Here is a 15,562-nt window from a genome sequence, read left to right as displayed (position 1 = left end):
CCCATTTTTCTTGGGTCTACCTAATGCGTTCTCGAGATGAGGTTCCCGCTCTGACCCAAAACTTTCATCAAATGATTTTAACCCAGTTTGGGGTCAAAATCAAAATCCTCAGATCTGATAATGCAAAAAAATACTTTGCCAAGCCACTGGCCTCTTATCTACTCGATCATGGGGTTATTCACCAGAGCACTTGTCCTCATACACCACAGCAGAATGGGGTTGCCGAGAGGAAGAATAGGCACATTTTGGAGGTGGCTAGAAGCATTATGTTTACCTCCAATGTGCCTATCCGTTTCTGGGGTGATGCTATTCTCACGGCAGTGTATCTCATTAATCGGGTTCCCTCACGGGTTCTCGACATGAAGCCTCTGTTTACCCTTCTCTATGCAGACAAGGAGTTGTTTACTGTTCCTCTTAAAACCTTTGGTTGCACCTGCTTTGTTCAGATTCTTGAACCTCATCATTCCAAATTTAACCCTAAGGCCTCCAAATGCATTTTTCTCGGTTATGCACAATCTCAAAAGAGTTATTGCTGCTATGATCCTGTTTCGGGGAGGAGATTTGTTTCGATGGATGTCACCTTCTTTGAGGAGGTATCCTATTATCCTAGGGCTTCTCCTCAGGGGAGAGTAGTGAGAATTTGGGTCTTTTTCCTCAGGGGGAGCGTAGTGAGAGTGGGGTTAACTCATCGGAGGTTCCTTTACCCATTCCATTGAGTGATGAGGGCTGTAATGGTGAGGGTTGTCAGAGGGATCAGGAGTTGAAAGTCTATCACAAGCGATTGAGGCAGGTTGATTTTGGTCATCAGCAATCCAGGCCAGCCCCAGTTCCTTCTGCGGATCCAGATCCAGGTACTGCAGTCCCCTTATCGGGTCCAGGACCCACTGAGATACCTTCCACTGTTGCTGCTTCCCTTCCTTCGGATGACCTTGACCTCCCTATTGCGGTTCGTAAAGGGAAACGGCGTTGCACCACATCCACAGCTCACTGCATTTCCCAGTTTCTATCCTATGATCGTCTGTCTCCTTCTTACAGGTCCTTTCTTATTTCCATTGTTGATATTCCTATCCCCAGAACAGTGCAAGAAGCTTTGTCAGTTCCTGAGTGGAAAGATGCAATGAAAGTTGAAATGGATGCCCTTTTGAAAAATAATACTTGGAAGCTAGTTGACTTACCCAAAGAAAAGAAACCGGTTGGATGTAGATGGGTATTTACTGTAAAACATAATGTTGATGGCTCCATTGAAAGGTACAAAGCCTGGTTGGTTGCAAAAGGATTTATTCAGATTTATGGTATAGACTACTTGGAGACTTTTGCCCCAGTAGCCAAGATGACCACTATTCGAGTTCTATTAGCCCTTGCAGCAAGTTACTCTTGGCCCTTGTTCCAGATGGACGTTAAAAATGCCTTTCTGAATGGAGACTAAAAGGAAGAAGTCTACATGCAGTTGCCCCCTGGATTTTATGATGCAGAGACGGGTAAGAAGGTTTGCCGACTGAATGCATTGTATGGACTAAAGCAGTCCCCTAGAGCTTGGTTTGATAGATTTAGACTAGCCCTTGGAAAATTTGGCTATGTACAGGCCCAGTCAGATCATACATTGTTCGTTAAAAGAGTGAACTCTTCCTTGACCTTGCTTGTTGTACATGTGAATGATATTGTAGTGGTAGGGAATAATAATAGTGAGATTGAGTCCCTCAAACAGCTCCTTCATCAAGAGTTTGAGGTGAAAGATCTTGGTGTACTGCAATATTTTTTGGGTATTGAGGTTGCTAGATCTAAATAGGGGATCTTTATTTCTCAAAGGAAGTATATTCTAGATTTGTTGGCAGAAACTGGAAAGTTAGGTGTCAAGCCTGCAGATACACCCATTGAACAGATCACAAGATCAGTGCAGAGGGTGGAGAGCCTCTTGAAGACAAAGTTATGTTCCAACGGTTGGTTGGAAAGCTCCTATATCTCTGTCTCACACGGCCAGACATCAGTTATGCAGTCGATGTTGTCAGCCAGTACATGCATTCCCCTAGAACTACTCATCTTCTTGTAGTTGAGAGAATATTAGCATACTTGAAGAAATGTCCAGGTAGAGGTATATTGTTCAAGAATAATAATCACATGAAGGTGGAGGTCTATACAGATGTTGATTGGGCTGGGAGTGTTGATGACAGGAGGTCTACCTCTGGATATTGTGCCCTTGTAGGAGGTAATCTTGGAGGTGTAAGAAACAAAGTGTTGTTTCTCGCTCTAGTGCCGAAGCTGAATACAGATCAATGGCTAATGGAGTGGCTGAAATCACTACTTGAAGAGTTGGGTATTGATTATGAGAAGCCCTTGATGTTGTATTGCGATAATCAGGCGGCTATTAATATAGCTCACAATCCGGTGCAGCATGACAGAAATAAACATATCGAAGTTGATCGACATTTTGTCAGAGAAAGGGTCTCATCACAAAAAGTGTGTCTCCCGTATATCACCTCCAACATGCATCTCGCAAATCTTCTCACCAAGGCTGTTCCAAGGAAGAAGTTAGAGGTAGACCTATGCAAGTTGGGAATGACAAATATCTATTCCCAACTTGAGGAGTGTAGAAAACACTGATGTGAGCCCCACGGCTGTGGTCCCCACTGTGTTCGTATGACAGCACATGTAATCTTTGTTAGTTATGTCAGTGTTAGTTGGTAGTTATTTTAGACAGCTTGTTATTTCAGTTTATTATTGTTTTATTTGCCATGTAAGCATTAAGGGCAATTCTGTCCTTTCCTACAATTAGTGAACATAACATATAAATATTGAGAGAGTGGCGACGACAGATTCATTCGATCTATCCCTTCTTTTCAAAACCCTTGTGTACTTTTGCTTTCTTCTTCTTCTCTCCCTTTCCTTCTACTTTTCTCAATCTGAAATCCTTTGGAATCCAAGACTAACTATAGTCTTGATCGACTACTATAATCAAGCTACGATCAACATAGCTCACAACCCAGTTCAGCATGACAGGACAACATATTGAAATTGACTGGCATTTTATGAGAAAAAGGGTAGCTTCCAGAGAAGTTTTCCTTCCTTTTATTGCCTCATAGCAACAGTTAACAGATGCTTTCACCAAGGGTGTCCCCAAGGAAAAGTTACAACATTGTGCAAGCAAGCTGGGCACGATTGATGTCTATAGCTTGAGGGGGAGTGTAGAGATAATGGATTGAATGGGCCTTAATTTCTTTGTTTTTCTTTAAGTTATGTTCATGACTTGTGTTAGTAGGTAGTAGGCTTAGCTATGAGCCAATTTTCTCTTTTTTTATTGTTGTCTTTAGTGATGGATGCCCTACTAAGGGCATTCTTGTAATTGTCCTTATTTTTTACAACAAAAGAATAAAAGAGATCATTAGAGGCTGAAGAGAGGTTTTGAACTACTCTCTTCTTCTTCCTTTTCTTCCATCTTCTTCCTCCATCACTTCTCTCTCTTCAATCTCTTTTCTCCCATTTCTTTTCTTTTAAATCAGATTATTGTAGGTGTGATTTACAACTTGACCAAAACCTTTCTCGGATTTGTTCTTCATGTACCTCAATTACATAAAAATTTGTTGTCTGTAAGTTCTTTTACAAAGTCCTATAATTTCTCTTGGATCTACCCATTGTGTTTTCTAGGACCTGAGCACGAGGAAGATGATTGAAAGTGGGCATGAAGTTGATACCTCTTTGGTGGACCTTCAGAGCATGGATATCGAGCCAAATTGAGTTTTGTTCTCATGAGAAAAGGAGTCTTTTGAAATTATGGTACTGTCATCTTGGTCATATGTCTTTTGGTTCTATAAAAATTTTGTTTCCAGACTTGTTTAATCCGGTGTCAAAAATGAACCCTAAATGTAAAGTTTGCCATTTGTCCAAACAATGTAAAACCACATATTTTGCGATTAGTAAAAGAAGTAATATTGCTTTCCATTTGGTTCATATTGATGTTTAGGGCCCATATGCTATCCCTTGCATGGGTGGGTATAAATACTTTATTCTCTTCATTGATGACTATAGTCGGTATACATGGCTCTACTTGATGAAAAGTCAGGATAAGGTTCATATGATTGTTTAAAATTTCATGAATATGGTAAAGCTGCAGCTTGAGAAAATAATTAACAAGATTTGACAATGCCAAGGAATACTTTGAAAACCATTTGCATGGGTTCCTTAAAGATCGGGAAATTATTCACCAAAGTTCATGCAGTCATACTCCACAACAAAATGAAGTTATTGGAAGGAAGAACAGGCATGTGGTTAACGTAGCTTGAGTTTTACTATTTCAAATTCATGTTCCCACCTAATTTTAGGGTGATGCTGTTGAGATAGTTGTGTATCTCAATAATAGGCTTCCATCAAGGGTCCTTAACCTTCGGTCTCCTCATCAGCTTCTCTTCCCTGATGAACCCCTCTTTAATCTACCCTTTGGGATCTTCGGTTGTATTTGTTTTGATCATGATACGAATCCTACCCAACATAAGTTTGACTCTAAATCAATTAAATGTGTTTTCCTTGGTTACTTTTCAGTCTAGAAAGGCTATAGATGTTTTAATCCTCTCTCGGACAAGCGATATATTTCTAAGGATGTTACCTTTCTAGAGTCCTCTTTTCTCCAGTCATCTCATTCTTCTCTTCAGAGGGAAAATTCAAGTGAAGATCAAACTTCCTTTTGTCTTCCGATTCCTGTCCTTGTTCCTCCTTTTCCTCCCTCTCTTCCTTATAACGATGGTATTCCTTCCCCTCCTCCTCCTCCTCCTCCTCCTCCTCCTATGTATCAACCTCGGTCCTAGCAGCAATTTTTCGTCAAGCACAATAAGAGGGTGTCTCTTAAAAATGAATGCCCATCACAATCAAATCTCTCAAATTCAGGTACTCTTGAACCTCCTAATAATTCTGTTGTTAATCCTGACTTTGATCTTTCTATTGCCAACCAAAAAAGAAAGAGGACATATAGCACATATCCTATTACTAACTATGTATCTTATGATGGTCTTTCACCCTTTTGTTGTGCATGTATTTCTGCTATTTCTTCTTCTTCCATCCTCCGTAGTGTTACAGAGACAATGCAGCCCCCTCATTGGGAAAAAAAAAAAACTATGAACCAAGAGATGAAGGCCCTAATAAAGAACCAAACTTGGGAAATTGTTCCTTGTTCCACTGATAAGATTCTTGTCGGGTGTAAGTGGGTTTACACTATTAAGCACAAGGCAAATGGCTCAATCGAGAGCTTATGGCCAAAGGATACACTCAGCCTTAGGCATTGATTATCTGGAAACCTTTGCTCTAGTTGCTAAAATGAACTCTATTCGTGTGATCATGTCTCTTGCTGCCTACTACTCACTCTTGGCCTTTATATCAAATGAGTGAAAAGAATGCCTTCCTTAATGGGGACTTGCAAGAAGAAGTTTATATAGACTTACCACTTAGAGTAAGATTTCCTAATAGTGAAAGAAAAGTTTGTTGCTTAAAGAAGTCCCTGTATGGGCTCAAGCAGTCCCTTAAAGTCTAGTTTGACAAATTTAGAAATGCTATCTTAAAGATTGGATTCTCTTGATCTCAAGAAGATCACAACTTGTTCATAAGAAGAGTTGATGGCAGAGTAACAATGTTGATAGTATATGTTGACAACATTATTGTGGTTGGCGATGACATCTTAGGTATCTCTTAGTTAAAATTCTTCGTTGCTTCAAAATTTAAGATTAAGGATTTTGGTGATTTCAAATACTTTTGGCATTGAAGTTGCAAGATCCAAGAAGGGGATTTTTTTTGTCACAAAGGTAGTATGTTCTTGACTTGCTCCATGAAGTTGGTAAGTTAGGGTGTAAGCATGTACAAACTCCAATTGATCCCAACCACAAGTTTAGTGCTACTATAGTTGGAGTGGGTCATCTCTTGTGTAGTTGGAGCGATTAGCCAATATATGCATGAACCCAAAACATCCTATATGCAAACAGTCAATAGAATTTTATCTTATCTAAAAGGATGCCCTGATAAAGGGATGTTGTATTCCAATCATGGCCATCTAAACATTGAAGCTTACACAGATGCTAATTGGGCAAGGTTCATTGATGATAGAAGATCTACATTTGGTTATTGTGCCTTGGTTGGAGGCAATATGGTTTCTTGGAGAAGTAAGAAATAATTTGTTGTTGCTTGTTCTAGTGTTGAAGCAAAGTACAGGGTGATGGCTCATGAAGTGTCTAAACTACGCTGGTTGAAGACCTTATTAACTGAGATGGGCATCCAAGCAAATACACCAATGAGATTGTATTGTGACAACCAAGTAGCCATAAATATTGCTTACAATCCTGTTCAACATGATTGTACAAAGCATATTGAGGTGGACAAACACTTTATTAGAGAGAATTTCTAGTATAGATATTTGCCTTCCATTTGTAAGGTCGAAAGACCAACTAGCTGATTGCCTCACTAAGGGTGTTCACCATCCAAAGTTTGCCAAAAACCTTGTCAAACTGCACATGATTGACATATATGCTCATCTTGAGGGGGAGTGTTGAAAATGCTTGGACAATGGTGTTTTAGTCTTGCCATCATCTTTTGTATTCGGGCACCCAAGTATGGGCTTTCTTGTAATTTTTTCTTCAAAATATAAGTACCTTTTTGAGGGTGTGAATAGTAACACACACTCCTCTCTTCAATACATCCTTCTTCCTCTCTTTCTCCTTCTCTACTTCTACAAACCCTAGAACATCTAGTTTTTATGCCAACTAGAGAACAGTGTGGGAAGTCCAATTGGACCTTCATAACCCTCACTATCTGGTATAGGACTTACTACAATTGTGTCCTTACAGTTACTTGAGAAATTGCAAATCTTGCTTCCACATCTGCAATCAATGCATTCCTTGGATGGACCAAATGGCTAGTATCCCTTTTTTATTTCATTCCTATCAATAGTGTTTGGGCAAGAAGAAAGTATCCATTGCTGATAGAGTGATTGATAGGTCTTTGGCTCCTATCTCATGGGAAGGGAAATATTATACTTGATATCCTAACTATTTTCAAGTTCCAAAGCTGTATACCAATTTCTGTATGTTCGTATCCTAACAAAAAGTTCGAATTGCCTAGTAGCCTTTTAACTTGATTGATCTATTTTTTAGGATTTAATATCAAATAGGTTAAGAAATACGCTATTAAGGGTATATGTTACACATATCAGGGGTAAATTTGTTATTGTACAAACCTCTTCGTAATGAACAATAGAAGAGATTAGGCATCTGTGTGCCTCTCAATTTTTCTTTCCCACTCTTTGTTCTTCTCTATTTCTCTTCTTCTTAAAAGCAAATAATAATCTAAATCCAACCAAACAACCATAGTTGTCAAGGCGACGCCTAGATGACGAGGCGCCCTTTGAGGCTCGCCTCGCCTAATCACCAAGCAGTTTTCTACTTCCTACTATAAAATACTTTTTTATTCATTCTTTTTTGAGATTATAATTATAAAATAGAAATTTTTAAACAAAAATAATAATTTTGTGTGTTTATATACTAATTTCTTTTTATTATTTTCTTATTTATTAGGGTTTAATCAACACAAACATTGCTAAATTCTTCTACTACTACCAATACTTTTTATTTTCTTATTTTCCTATAACAAAAATAAGGGTTCAGCCCCTATATTTTTTTAATTTTATTTTCCTTCTTCCTTTTCTTTTATGAATATGTTGATTTTTCTATGCTTTAATATGAAATTTATACTTTTCTTATGAAAATCATGAATAATTATTAAAGAAATATGGTTCTGATACCTACGGAACTACCCTAGGATTTATGTTTTTAACATAAAAAAAAATCCATCGCCTAGGCGACTAGGCGACGAGGTGCCCCCCAGTCGCCTAGCCTCGCCTTGGCGCCTTAAAAACTATGCAAACAACTTCAACAAATAACTACAACTCTGTTTTTTTTCTGCTTTTTGGGAAGTCAGATCTCTAGGACCCTTTCCTAGGATATAAATAGTTTCTCGAAACATCTCCAATAATCCCTAAAAACCAGGAAAAATCTCTGATCTAAATACAGGTTGCTGACTTTAACCATGAATGTGCTTCAAACTCATGAAAAGTGAGGAAAATGTAGTAGCTTTACTGCTTTGATACTAACTTGTGATTTATATTGATGATAAGAAGAACAAAAACAAAGAAAAATATATAAGATCAGTGTAGAATAGAAGAGAAAAAGAAAAAGGAGAAAAGAGATTATATGGAGGAGTCAATTGATTGGGATTTTAGTTCTATCTACAAGTCTGCAGTAAGTAAAAATATATCATCCAACAGATACATAAATATTCAAGAACATAATTGTCTAAAATAGTAGGATCCTAATAATTATGGTGCCTTGTTAGGGAAACACAAAATGTACTTTTTCCCTTTTTTTTTTCTTTGGGGGGGGGGGGGGAGCTAGCTGTGTTAGATCCACTTAGATATTGGGAACAATTTCCAAGAATCAAGAGTTCAATGTACCTGAAGATAGACTTGGTAAATAAGATCATCGTAACTCCCAGAAAATGGGACAAACTCAAACGGCAAAGCATATGGTAATTCCTTCACTACTGCTTCGAACAAGTCTATGCAAAAGCCAGAGAATTTTGTAGAATTGTTGTAAACATTCTTTTCCATATTCACAAATTCTTTGAATCCCCAAACTGGAACACCAATCCTCAGCTTCTTCCCACTAGTTGGCATTTCCCAGCCTCTAGGCACCTCTGTTGATTTGCCTGGCCAGACAACAGGAGATTTTAGACTTGCCAGGAAAAAAGCATATGTTTTTGTGCTATTCAGGTTTGGTCCTCCGGAAAGATCATTTGATGGGGACCAACATGCAATTTCCTTTTCCTCTCTTCCATTCACATTGATTATCTGTAAACGAGATGGTTGTAATTGTCCATTTATGAAGTGGAATTCACCACCTAGACCTTTGAACTCAGCTTTTAAGATCTCATTAAGAAGCTTTGGACCGACAGGAGATATTCCCAGAGTCAATAGGTTGGTCAAGCCTTTGTCAATAGATGGCCTTTGGAAGTAAGAATTAACCCTTTCTGTCCTCTCTACAGCCACTGCAAGTGCCCAAGCTGCATCATATGCCCACAATCCAAAGATATTTATCTTACCACTTCCCATGGTTTGTCTATTTTTTACATCATTTGTTTTCCATCTGAATATGAAATCATCAAGTTTCCTTGATCTGGGAATGTAAGATCTTACCCCAAGCACTCCTTGCATTGAATCAAGAACTGAGGAGTCCACTGAATCTATTAAATTTGCAAGCCTACTTGTGATAATCCATGCATACCCTCTGGTGATCATTCCCACCTCTTTTGCCTTGAGAAAAAGGCGTGAGCCAAGTGTAGAGTACATGTGCACAATAAATACTCTTGTCTGCATAGTCATCAACTTATAGAGTTCTTTCAGGATTTGATCATCTGTAGCACTAATAGAAATAACACTCTTATATGAGATGCTAATATCTATTTCTTGGAAGACATCCGTCAGATAAGGTATAATACCACTTCCATAATCAGTATCCTCATATATTAGAGTGGCTGCCCTCCATCCAAATGCTTGAATCATGGTGGAAATTACTTTTACCTGGGAGACTTCATTCTGCACTGCTTGGATGAAATAAGGACTTGGGATTAAGGATGAAAAGAGGCTATTCACAGAGAAAGATATAATTGGCACATGAGTTCTATCTCCAAGATCAACAATGAAATTAGTCAAGGCTGCTGTTTCTGGTCCTATGATTGCCCGCACTTCCAAATTCTGTAGCAGATCGATAGCTGCATTCCATGCACAAGTTAACAGACTGAAACAAAAAGCATGAGAATAGACAAGCTTGAACCAATGTGTTGTACAAGGAAAAGAGATTTTGATGTAATCCAGTAGCATAAGATGACTAGAGAACTGATAATTTGCCATGGATGATTCTAGGACTAGCAAAGACCATGATGAAACAGGGAATTGGGATCATCATGCAATCAAGACCAAGCACAGACCAGCTTCATGATAACATATGCAGTGCAACTGGGCTTGTGGGCTTAGAGGATTTTTCTTTTTTTCTTTTTTTTTTATTGGAGCCAAAGGGAAAAATTCCACCTTATAAATAAAGGAACTTGTACATTTTAACTATACGTTTTCTATGGGAGAAAAGTTTAGATACAGGAATTTTCCAAAGTTGCCATTGCCACAAATGTGGTCTAATTTCCTGACAAGCAAGGTTAAAGTTGTGTATGTTATATAACCTTACGATTGTTTTCCCAAAGTAATATTGGTAGTTTTGTTGTACCAAAGGGAGGTTTTGCTTCTAGTTTTCACTGGAGCTTTGGAAAATGAATTATAGTAGAATCAAATTCCCATACAACTGTACAGGCTGTTAATGGTAATTTCTATGTTTTTTCATTACTGTTTAATTCCCCTTGTTGAGAGCATTTTGTACTTGAATAGATGTTAGATTGTAGAATTTGTATGCCTAGGTAGAAAATATGATAAGGCAACCAACAGTATTGCAGCTAAAGCTAAAGTTTATAACATAGAATCTTACCTAGTTTTATAGGGCCCCTCCAAAGATGATTTAACTTCCTAAATTTAATTGTTTAATATTATTCGATAATTTGCTTAGTAAAAGAAGGTTACATTTTATATTTATTTTAAAAATTCTGAGAATCAAACAGTTGGTTGGTATTACTCATCTAGAAACATTAAATTAGCATATTTAAAAATCATTCTACTCATATGTGGAACCAATGTATTGGGATGAGTCAACCCTGCCAATTACATCTCTTTGGTAGTTAGAAAGTTGGCCAAAGAAACTTTAAAGTTCTAAATTGCTTGGATTAATTCTTATTTTAAGCATTTAGAAAAGATAAGATAATAGTAGGTACCAGCCGACACTGCTCTAATGGAATCTCCCTTTGAGTCCCGTAGATGGAGTACAAGCCTGGTGCTGTAGTTATGGTGAGCTTCATAGAAATCTGAGAGCGCCATGTAAATGCAGTCATGAACAACCTTTCCAACTGTTGAATTCAAATCAAGAATGACGCCGATATGTACTTTGCTGCTAGTTTGGGCTGTCGCCCAATTGGAGTAGAAGTTTACAGAAAGAGAGAAGAGAACAGAGAGGTGTACTAGATTCTTCATCCGTGAGCAAAGAAATTGTATATTTGTATGGCCGACCTCTAAGCTATCTCAGACTATTTAAAAGGAATACTGGGAAAGAATTCAAGGGTTCAAACCTTGAGCCAGAGAGTTCCAGCAAGATACAGGGAATTCATGGTCAACATATTGACTTGAAATTTGAAAGTTTTACACACCCCCCCCCCCTCAAAAAAAAAAAAAAAAGCAGACAAACAAACAACCAAACTTGAACTGGTGAAGCAGAGAGCTCCACCAATTAATATCAGAGAAGGGACAAAGGGAGTTAATTCAGTCAACGTTTTCACATTCACTATTCCATATTTGCAGTCAACTTCTTCCATTATAAATTCATCAAAAAAACTAATTCCATTATTCCAACCTTTAAAAAAAGGGGAAAATTTTCCACTCATTCCAGGAATCCGACCACACTACCGTCCTTCCTGCAATGATCGAAGATAAATTCGCATCAGGTTGAACACCAGACTGAGAGAAAAATAAATAAATATATAAATAAGCCTTAGAACGTGTCCATCGGTAGACAGAGACTCGGTATTTTGAACGAAAGACGCTTGCGTCAAGATCGAAGACGTCAATGTGGGGTTCGGCTTCTATCAGGGCAGAGTCCATTCTCGCACCGTTCGCGCAGCATGAGGACACGCCATGCGTCTTTTGATTCGTGTATTTGCTTAGTGCGTGCGCCGTCAGCTTCTCCTTCGTTCCATTCTACTTTCCGCCCGAGACTCGCCGAACTCTGCCCTCGCCAGTCACTCTCACTCCCTCCCTTTTCAACTGGCGGTTTCTGGGTGTCTGGTAAATGAAAAGGAATCAGGAGAACATTTAGTCAAGAAATAAAACGAGGAGCGTTGCAAGACATAATTGAAACCGGATCGTACGATCAAAAGAAAGACACACACAGAAGGAGATTCCTCCTCTTCCTCCTTGGGACATGGATTCCTTTTTCTTAATCTCTGTCATCACTTTCCTCGACTCATCGAGCACTTGGCACGATCTTTGGCAGTAGGAGTCTTCAATCACGTAAACGAATCTGGTGTTGGGTGAAGAAGATCCTCTAAACAAATGGCCTAGCACACTCGAATTAAAGCTCAGAAGATTCATGAAAAAAATTAAGAATTCAGAGAGAGACAGAGAGGCCTTGCGACGCATGGTGAGGAGGGGGTTGCCTGAGCCGTCCATGAGGAGGATCTCTTCCCTATGACCGTCCATATAATTGTCAACCCTAAAAACCAACTTCCCGTCAGAATCGATCACCGTAAACCCATTACAACTGAGCTAGAGTGAGTTTCTCCACACAGTCAGCGATCTACACACATCCTCCCGCTCATACTTTCCTTGTTTTACTTCTTGACCAAATGCTCTCCTGATTCCTTTTCGTTTACCAGACACCCAGAAAAAAAATCAAAAGAATGAATTAGGGGATCATTAGAGAAGTAAATAGACAACATAGGGATTTCTTGGCAGCTCATGCAGGTGACAACCTTGCACTCGAGCGCAAACGTTTTCTTTGGCCCCTTCCAACTCCATTGATGCAGATATCTTGTATACTTTGATGGCACTTTTAAAAATGGGCGTGCAGTGGTGCAGGTATGGCATGTATAGCAATCACTCTACAGGTCCAGTAGTGGGTGATGAACCACTGTTGGCTGAATTGTGGGGGCTGTGGCATGCAGTACAATTAGCTATCAAGCTTCATGTGGCTTCTGCTTCTTTCATCGATGATTGTCTCATTATAATCCAAGGTTTTTGAAACCGAAGCGGAAAACGAAGCGGTCAGGGTATGGTTCCTACGTCGAATGGTTCGATCGTTTGTATCGAATGAACGGCTTGTCATAACAAAAAAAATTAAAAAATAGTCAAACCATTGGATGGCTAGACTGTCCGGATCAACGGTTTGTTGATCAAATAAGGTTTTTGGTGAAATAACAGTTTTGGGGTAAAACGGAATCAGTCACCTAATCAAATAAGGTCCTTGTACTCATAATGTTTTAGCTCATTCGCTATGTTCTTACTCGTTGTGTTGGTCGAGTCTAAGTTGTGGTTTGAATCTCCTCCTGATGTAATCTCTCTTTATTTTCTATAGAGAAAATTCTCGATTAGTGTTGATGTTGTGCGATCCGGGCATTCTTATCTGGCAGAAACCTGGTTCCTAGCTAGTGACGGATGGTACCTGAGACGAAGAGGAAGGTGAAGAATTCCTGGGGAGCTCGACCGGCAGGAACACTCTGATGCTTAAGTTAGAACTCTGAGAGAATTAAAGAATACAAAGAGAGAGAGAGCTAAGAGTGCAGATGGCACAGCATCATTTAGCGTCGTCTGTGGGAACCGCTTCAAAAAGCCTTCCTCCAATCTCTGTAACTCTCAGAACTCAGCATCCATGGCTTCCTTCAACAATGTCGGACGAGGTACAAACCAAAACGCCTCTGAGGAACAACCCCAGTTTACCACTGTCTGCATTGGACAGTTCACCGTCCCCCTCTCTGCGGACGGAGTTCCCACTCTGAATGTGCCTCGGACAGTGGCACCCGTGAACGTTTCACTTCCCTCTACGATCAGAACAACCTTCGCTAAACCCTCCATCATTCCTCCGATGGCCAGCCAAAGCCAGTTTGAGGACCTGATGCAACGCATGCGAGCTATGCAAGCTCAAATGCAGCAGTTCCAGCAGCTTCAACTTTATCAGCAGCAAGTGCTGCACCAAGTTTCCCAGTATCAGTATCAACAACAGTTTCCCCCACTGCCTCAGGCCCAGCAGCCACTCCCTCCTCAGCATCCGGCCATGCGGCAAACCAAACCCCACCAGAACGAACTTCCTTCTCGCCAGGAAGAGACCTCGACATCGTCTCGCGGTGGGAAAGAGAGACCAGCTACCCCTGCCTCGCAGCCTGCAATCAAGTCGGGGGCTCCTAGCCAGTTAGGCCTACGTCGCCTCAGCATTCGCAGTTCGAGCTCCCACTTGCTGAAAACCAGTTCGAGGTGCTGGCCGCAGACTTGAGGCAAGGCCCCTCAGTTCGTAGCTACCAACAGCAGTCCGAGCCCCTCCTTGGGCCCATCGAGCTCGGTAATACCAAAGCCAGCAGCACCAACGCCGAGCCAGCAAGGAAGCAGTAGAGGCGCCGCCAAGCTCGCCGAGCTCCCACTCACGATCTGCCCGAGCTCCGGCGTCATTGGAACTTCTTGTTGTTCCTATGCCGAAGGACTTCAAGCTTCCCCCACTGGATAAGTATGATGGATCCTTCGACCCGAACGACCATGTGGATGCCTTCCAGTCCCAGATGCACCTAGCAAGGGCCAATGAATCCTGTATGTGCGTGGCTTTCTTCACCACCTTCAAAGGGGTAGCCTGCACATGGTACCGAAACCTTGTGCCCGGATCGATAAGAAGCTGGGCACAGTTCGTACAAGTCTTTGTTTCCCATTTTGTCACCAGCAAGAGATGCCCAAGAACTCAAGAGAGCCTCATTGGCGTAGTCCAGAAGGAAGGGGAGTCCATCTAAAGCTATACCAAGCGGTTCAATGACGCTTGTTTGCAAATACCCGACCTGGACCCCGCAGTTTGGCTCACTACGGCCAAGCGAGTTATCACCCATAAAGAATTCAAGTAGCACGTAGTTGTTAATCAACCCAAGACTGTGACCGAGTTTCTCAAGCTCGCGGATCAGTTTATAGGGACGGAGGAGGAGATCAACCAGAAAGGTGAACAGGCCCTTGAGAAAAAAAAAGGGAGACAGAGCCCTCAACTCAGGGCGATAGTAAGAAGAAGAAGGACCAAGCTCGAGGGGCAAGGCCAGGACAGCCTTTCCGAGCTCCAGCAGCAGAAAGGACGGACTACACGCCCCTGAACGCGAAGCGGGCCGAGATCCTTATGGCCATCAAGGGCGCCCCGAATGTGAAGTGGCCACCTCGGTTGAAGGCAGACCCTAATGTAAGGAATAAAAATTTGTATTGTAATTTCCATAAAGACCACGGTCATAGTACCAAAAACTGTAAGAACCTTCGTGACGAGATAGAGGAGCTCATCCGTCACGGATACTTGAGGAATTTTGTACAGAATAATAATAATAATAAAGCAGGTCGACAGGGGGAGCAGAGTAGAAATGCTCCCGAACCCAATAGGCAGGCAGAGCAACCGCAGAGGCAACCCCCGGAAGAGAGACCAGTTTGGGGGACTATACATGTGATTTTCGGAGGTTCGATTGTCACGGGCTGCACTTTGGCCGCAGCTCGGACGTCGGCTCGCGAGGCCGCTAGAGAAGAGCAGAATCCTTCAAAGCGGCCGAGGACGGAAGACCCGATCTTCTTCACAGAGGGCGACGCGCACGGGGTCCACTACCCCCATGATGACGCGCTCATCATAAAGATAAAGATTAATGACTTTGAAGTCAGGCGAGTCCTCGTCGA

The 15,562-nt window shown here is 40.9% G+C and overlaps 1 protein-coding gene across 7 annotated transcripts in view; it reads right to left on the bottom strand.

The window, feature by feature from the left end:
• Positions 1 to 12,940, bottom strand: part of LOC148844222 (glutamate receptor 2.7-like) — a 55,186-nt gene extending 42,246 nt beyond the window's left edge. Inside the window, exons 1-4 of one of the 7 annotated variants that reach the window (XM_088956750.1) lie at positions 11,693 to 12,939; positions 11,526 to 11,586; positions 10,894 to 10,983; positions 8,477 to 9,792 (exon numbers count right to left, since the gene is read on the bottom strand). In XM_088956750.1, coding sequence (XP_088812876.1) covers positions 8,477 to 9,792; positions 10,894 to 10,983; positions 11,526 to 11,556 — 1,437 coding nt within the window. In that variant the 5' untranslated portion in view covers positions 11,557 to 11,586; positions 11,693 to 12,939. Of the gene's footprint in view, positions 1 to 8,476; positions 9,793 to 10,893 lie in introns of all 7 variants that reach the window. The other 6 variants (XM_088956748.1, XM_088956747.1, XM_088956745.1 and 3 more) reach the window with 6 other exon arrangements.
• Between the last annotated feature and the right edge of the window lie 2,622 nt (positions 12,941 to 15,562).

The sequence above is a fragment of the Nelumbo lutea genome, chromosome 8 (assembly GCF_056320005.1).
Source record: "Nelumbo lutea isolate HS-2025 chromosome 8, American lotus-T2T, whole genome shotgun sequence".
Lineage (NCBI taxonomy): Eukaryota > Viridiplantae > Streptophyta > Magnoliopsida > Proteales > Nelumbonaceae > Nelumbo > Nelumbo lutea.
Note: the sequence above shows the minus strand (reverse complement) of the source record. Positions and strands in the feature narration are given on the sequence as shown.